The sequence below is a fragment of the Lycium barbarum genome, chromosome 1 (assembly GCF_019175385.1).
Source record: "Lycium barbarum isolate Lr01 chromosome 1, ASM1917538v2, whole genome shotgun sequence".
In the NCBI taxonomy this organism is placed as follows: domain Eukaryota; kingdom Viridiplantae; phylum Streptophyta; class Magnoliopsida; order Solanales; family Solanaceae; genus Lycium; species Lycium barbarum.
The window spans coordinates 169,474,195-169,481,096 of NC_083337.1; the positions used below are offsets into that span (position 1 = coordinate 169,474,195).

General features: G+C 35.6%; 1 protein-coding gene across 1 annotated transcript; it reads left to right on the forward strand.

Annotated features, from left to right (window-relative positions):
• The first annotated feature begins 405 nt into the window (after positions 1-405).
• Positions 406-5,932, forward strand: LOC132607363 (tropinone reductase homolog At5g06060-like). The gene is made up of 5 exons (XM_060321300.1): positions 406-548; positions 1,380-1,587; positions 2,172-2,388; positions 2,491-2,597; positions 5,588-5,932. Exons 1-5 carry the CDS (start codon positions 472-474, stop codon positions 5,774-5,776), a joined length of 798 nt encoding a protein of 265 aa, XP_060177283.1. The 5' UTR covers positions 406-471; the 3' UTR covers positions 5,777-5,932.
• Positions 5,933-6,902: the final 970 nt, after the last annotated feature.

Consider the following 6,902-nt stretch of genomic DNA (forward strand, 5'->3'; position numbering starts at 1 on the left):
AACCGAACAACCGAACGCCCACCCCTAATGAAAATTGCATTGTCTAAATCGTTGAGAGGATATAAGCAGCGGAAGCAATTCTCAGTATCAAACTTTCATGTAACATAAACAACACATTATCGCAAATTTTAATTAAACATAAAATTAATATTTATTTCTTGAAGCGTGATCATGACTGCAAATCGAGCCTTCAAGCATGAACAAAAATCGTTCACGCAATCATCCTCCAGTTCTACAATTTTCTGCTGTGTTACCCGAATAATACCCAAAATCGAGAAAATTCATGTGGACAAATTTCTACGAGAAATCGTGTGACCATTTTTGGGGTAAAAAGGCTGATAAGAGTGGCCCACGCAAATAATAGATAATACTAGTAGTAGTATATATAGGTCACAGATACTATCTTTTTTTTCAAAACAATCTTTACTGCAATAAAATATCTTGAATAATCGAGCCGCAAGAAACTTATCTATGGCAAAGATTGCAGGATCCAGATGGTCACTTACTGGTTTGGCGGCTCTCGTCACTGGCGGCACTAAGGGAATTGGGTGAAGCTCTCTATAACTTTTTCTCAGTTCAACTTCTATATACATATAAATTTTAAAATAAACAGTCAAGTTATTTGCTAGCTATAACATTTAACATACACATATAGTTAAATGTCTAGATACCATGCTAACATATTCTCTCTCCGTCCCAATTTATGTGATATAGTTTGACTAGACACAGAGTTCAAGAAAGAAAGGAACACTTTTGAAACTTGCGGTCCAAAACAAGCCATAAATATTTGTGTAGCTGTAATTCATTTTATTAAGGGTAAAAGAAGAAGTTTAAAGTTAAATTATTTCTATATATAAAAATGTATCATTCTTTTTGAGACATACTAAAATGGAAAGTGTATCACATAATTTGGGACAAAGGGAGTACAAAATAGGAGCAAGTCATTTATACCTTGGAGAGTGGAGACCGTATCAGGTCTTCAAGGTAAACAACCTCAGGTTGATGCATAACACAGGCAAGAAAAGTCATTGTTGAATCCGTAACTTGAAGAAAAGGATTGGCTCTGATCCACGGTTAGACATGATTGTCGATAGATTGCTCGAGCTGCTCCAACGGTGAGAGCGGGCAGCCGCATGCTGGCCAAGGGACGTACCCGGAACGGTTCCTTCAGGAGTCTTCCCCAAAGATTGAATAGCCAACTCAGAACTAGTACGGATAAGAGGAATTCGATTGTTTAGTTAACATTATAACATATACGGATAATTAATGTAAAAAATTTACATGTCACTATATATAAGTTAAATCAAACTTTTTTATTATTTAAACTTAAGTTACATATGCATAGCTTCTTTTTTTTTTTTTCTTCTCTTTTTCTGTAGGCATGCAATTGTGGAGGAGCTTGCTGAACTTGGTGCAACAGTGTACACATGTTCAAGGAAAGAATCAGAACTCAATGAACGTTTGCAAGAGTGGTCTGCCAAAGGCCTTCAAGTAAAAGGTTCAGTATGCGATCTATCTTCTAGAGAGCAAAGAGTACAACTCATGGAAAAGGTTTCCTTGGCATTTGATGGAAAACTCAACATTCTTGTGAGAATTTTAATTCCATATATCCTCTTATTAACCCTATATTTAACTTAATGACACTGCGATAAAATTTTGTACAATTTAGTGAATTTAACCTGGGCTAAGGTTGGGCATTATTTTCCAAGTTACTATTTCTACTTATTTGAGATATATAACTAGCTACTTGCAATTCCGTTTGATGTGAACAGCTGATAGTTTTCAAAAAAATTACATTATCAAATACACAACTAATATAAATTTTTACTGCACTGTCAATGTTGTTAAATACATCCACCATAGGAAGTTATACATTACTTTAGAAATGCATTCCTTCTGGTCCAGAAAGCACCATTCTTAGGCGGCCTGACAAATCTTTTGACCAAGGAAGATTTTTGAATTATGTGATCTTAAATTAAGGATGTGTATAATGCACTAATACCCTTTAAATCTCGTGCTCTTAATTAACTCTTAAACATGTCATGTAGAATGTGAGGATTAAAGAAAGTACCAAATATAGAAGAGATAATTCATTTGAAAACAGACTAAAAAATAACAGTAAGATACTTATATTAAAATACAGGAATTACCTTATTATCTTCTTGTTGTAGATAAACAATGTTGGGACAAACATTTGGAAGCATACTGTCGAGTATACTGCCGGAGATTATGCCTTTATGATGGCTACCAATTTAGAATCTTCATTCCATATGTGTCAACTTGCTCATCCTCTCCTGAAATCATCTGGAGCTGGAACTATTGTTTTCATGTCCTCTGTTGCTGGTCTTGTCCACCTTTCTGGGACTTCTATTTATGGAGCAACAAAAGGTGCTGTTATACTCATATCATATATCTATCCTTTGATTAATAATTACTGATGCTAAAAGTCAAAAGACCATATTTTTCTTCTTGTTAATTAACTGATGGCAGGGGCAATGAATCAGCTGACAAGAAATTTGGCTTGTGAATGGGCAAAAGATGGTATTCGGGTTAACGGTGTTGCACCCTGGTACATAAACACTCCCCTCGTCGAACATGTAATATTTCTCTCATCTCTCTCCAATCAATGCTCCTACGTTTTATTATAGTCTTTTCTTCGCGGGCGGAGCTGTGTGGTTCGAAGGATATTCAATTGATGAATTCCCGTCCTCAATACCTCTGGCTCATATACTATATATGTGTTAATTCATTAAATATAAATAAGTATAAATTAATTTTGATCCCAGTAAATTAAATTTATAAAATGAGTTGTGCTAAAATTTTGAATTTGAACCCATAAATGTCACGCCCCGAACCATGGCCTGGGCGAAACACGGCACTCGGTGCCTTGCTGCATGTGACCGAGCGAACCACATGGCTTGCTGAATCATCATGAGGCATAACATGAGCGGAATATAACGTGAATGCATGATGAGCCTTTATAAAACGTAGTAAGTCATAATACTTAATAAAAATACTTGTTTAAACATGAGTGCAAAAATAACATGAATGAGCCAAAATGGCTATACGACTCCGAATGTCTGACATAACATAACTGACTTGTCTAGTCTATGAAACCTCTATCATGAGTCTGACTGGAAAACATACTTACTGGGACACGGCCCCCAGCATACCTTAGATGCATAACTAATCATAAAACAAAAGTTGACTAAACCCCGAATGAGATGGGGCTCACCAATAAGCTGATACAAATGTTGTCCTACTGAGCAGATGTGTCGTCCTGTATATCAGTACCTGCATCGTGAAATGCAAGCCCCTGGGCAATAAAAAGGGGACGTCAGCACATTGAATGTACTGGTATGTAAAGCAACTGAAAGAAATAACATGGGACATGGAATAATATGATAAGAACTGAAACTGAAAACCTGGACATGAACATGAGCATGAGCATGAGCATGAGCATGGGTACATATATATATATATATATATATATATATATATATATATATATATATATATATATGATATAAGTAAAACATGATAAGTAGGGAGAGCATTTCATAAACCGACATGTGATATCACCACGTGAGTACGTGGAGTCTGGTCCTCACCGCGACCAGCAGAGCCCTCATACCTTGCCAGGGTATAAGATGGTATCGTGTCTGATGGATCCGTTCAGTGTAAAATTAAGGTATCGTCCTATCTGGGCGGAGCGATCCTTGTCCTATGGTGGCTACATAATTTCAGGCTATCTGAGCCTTCTCGGTAATTCGTGCAACTCCCAAAAACATGAACATAATATAATTGGCTAAGAAGCCCATGGATTTCGTGAATTAACTTATACTTGTCTTGTAATCATGATTTCACGAAATAACTTGTAAACATGGTTTCATGAAATAACTTGTAAATATGGTTTCATGAAATAACTTGTATTTAGTATGTATGTATCTTGTACCATAGCATGAAAGTAATTATATAATATAGTTGCATGAAAACTTGTAGACATGTAGGATATTCATGAAATAATCATTCTTAGTTAAAAACATGCATGCAAGAACCCATGGAATACAAGATATGGGTTTTCATGGATTACAGACTGATTCTCAATAATCATATGGACTTATTAAGAACACAATGATAGAATAATAGCAATTCATACATAATATAATCGTGGACATGGACCTAGGGTTATCATGAGCATGGTATAGAAACCCTAGTTTTAGTAGAGAATCATAACATTATGGATTATGAGGCGTGGGGAAGAACAATGATGTTCCCACACGTAGATAGTAACTTTACATACCTTAGTCGCTCCAAAACTTGAATTAAAGACTTGAGCTTTGAAGAAGATTTCCAAAATCTTGAATTCTTGAACCTTGAGATGGGTTTTCTTGAAAACCCTAGTTTTAGAATGATAATTTCTTGTTTAGATTACAAGAATAGGTATTAGAATTGAGTTGGAATAATTAGAGTAGGCTTACCTTGGTGTTCTTGATGATGGAAGAGGGTAGGAAGTCGTTCTAGGGCTTGAAGGAATGAAAAATAATGATTTGAACTGATATGGATGAATATATACTGTTCTGGAAAAATTAATTTTTCGGCCTAGTTAAATACTGGCCGTATTTTGAAATACGGACAGCACTGCCTCGCTTCAGTAAAATGGTCATAACTCTTTGCACAGATGTCTGTTTGACCCCCATAATATACCGTTGGAAAGGTATTTCAAAGATCTACAACTTTCATGAAGGAAGTTTTCCCAAATTCCAAATACGTTTTGAAATACGGGCTGTATTTTGAAATACGGGCCGTATTTTGAAATACGGTCTGTATTTAACCATTTGACATCAAATTGCCAAATTCCAGAATGCTCAGAAATCCTTGGTTTCAGTTTACGATTTGATTTACGGCCCGTATAGTAAAATACGATCACTGTTCATGGGCGTAAACTCCCATCCTACAACGGAACAGGGAAATTCTAATTCCCACATTCTTTATCTGATTTATAAGTCTAGGATCATGGTTAAAGCTTAGATTAGAGGTACGGGGTGTTACAATGAAGTTGAAATCTTAATTCCACATCTACAACAAAGGTGTCTCAAAAACTGCTTTAGGTTACAGGTTTCAATAACAAGGGCGTATTCTTGTATTTGTTTAAACCTCCTGATTAGTAGAATTTTTGGCTTTGCCACTTTCGCTAATGTATCACCAAATTTATCTCTCCATCATATATATGAGGATGGTGAGTGGTCATGGTGGTGTTGATCATGGTGCCAGGCAAAACGGGTTGGGGCAGTAAGATGCCATGGCCACCTCACCAAAATATTAGTATCACGTTAGGCGTCCACCCTAAAGGAGGAGGGGTATATCTGAGCCATTTGGGTAACATCGAAATATTTTTGTACGAGTAGTATAGCAAGGGTAAACTTAATCCTTTTCAGATAGTAGTATAGCAAGGGTAAACTTAATCCTTTTCAGATAGTAGAAGGACAAATTTTACCCTTTTCCCTAAAATGATTGATAACTCCGATTTTTTCTTCACTACATTACTCTTGAATCATTGAAGAATTTGATGGCTCTGTATTCACAGTTGCTGGAGGATAAAGCTTTTATGGAAGGAGTAATATCAAGAACTCCTCTTAAGCGTCCTGGAGAAGTTGAAGAAGTTTCATCATTGGTCGCTTATCTTTGTCTTCCTGCTGCTTCCTATGTCACTGGCCAGGTTATAGCAGTTGATGGAGGATTCACTGTCTATGGTTTCCAACAGCCTGACTATTAATTAATACTTCTTGTTTGAAAATGGTGGCAGAGAATTTCTACCTAGTAACTACCTTTTCAATGTTTGTATTAATTTGCAATATTCAGTGTTTTTCAAGTGTGTTCCAGTTGAATCCGTCATGAATAAAAGTTGTTATTCTTGGGTGTGCAAACAAAGCTTGTTATTAAAAGCTGGAAAGAAAAGGGAAGGTACATATGAGTAGGGGCGGATGCAGGTAGACCCCCTTCGGGCGAAATATTACCTTGTATATACAAGGTTAATTTTTTTTTTCATGTATATATAGTACATGTTGAACCCCCTGGACTTCTTCGTTTGTTTACTAATTTATATTTTTGAACCCCCTTAATGTGGATCCAGGCTCCGCCACTGCATATGAGGTGTCAGAATAATCTAAATGTTGTGAGACCTTTTGGAGAAAAGATGTACCTCACTACGTCTCTCCAAAGAGCATAGAGGTGAAAATAAATAAAAATGGTGCAATACTTTCGTCCAAACAGCGAAAAGTACACACATAGTGTCGTTGAGTGAAGAAGACCTAAAGCAGACAAAATATGAAATACAAAAAATGCCCTTACGCCAGCAAGCCGGCATGAGGAGAGCTGCTTCTAGAAATATGTTAGTACTGGTGAATTTATCCGCGCTTCGCGCGGTTATACAATTTTTATTAAATTTTTTGTTAATATTTTCCTAATATATTTTATATATATATATATATATATATATATATATATATATATATATATTACAACTAAAGCTATCCTAATTTTTCTTTCAAAGGGTAATAATCCAACCATATAGAATTTATAATCAAAACATCACTTGCATTTTTATGTCGAGAAAAGAGCTGAATATTAAAAGAGGTAAAACAATGTTATACATGGTTTGAATTTCAATTTGTAAGTTGACTTGAACATCCTAATTTCCAACATCTCACTGGTGTACTAACAATTGTTTTTTGCCATCCGGAGAAAAAGAATCCAAATAAAGTTTTCACTTTAAATTAAAGATACAAAAGCCTCAGCTCTCAGGCACACATGAAATGAGAAAAACTATCTGGTATCATGGACTACCAAACAATAACAGAAGACAATAAACTCATGTTACAAAAAATTTCCCTAAATCATAA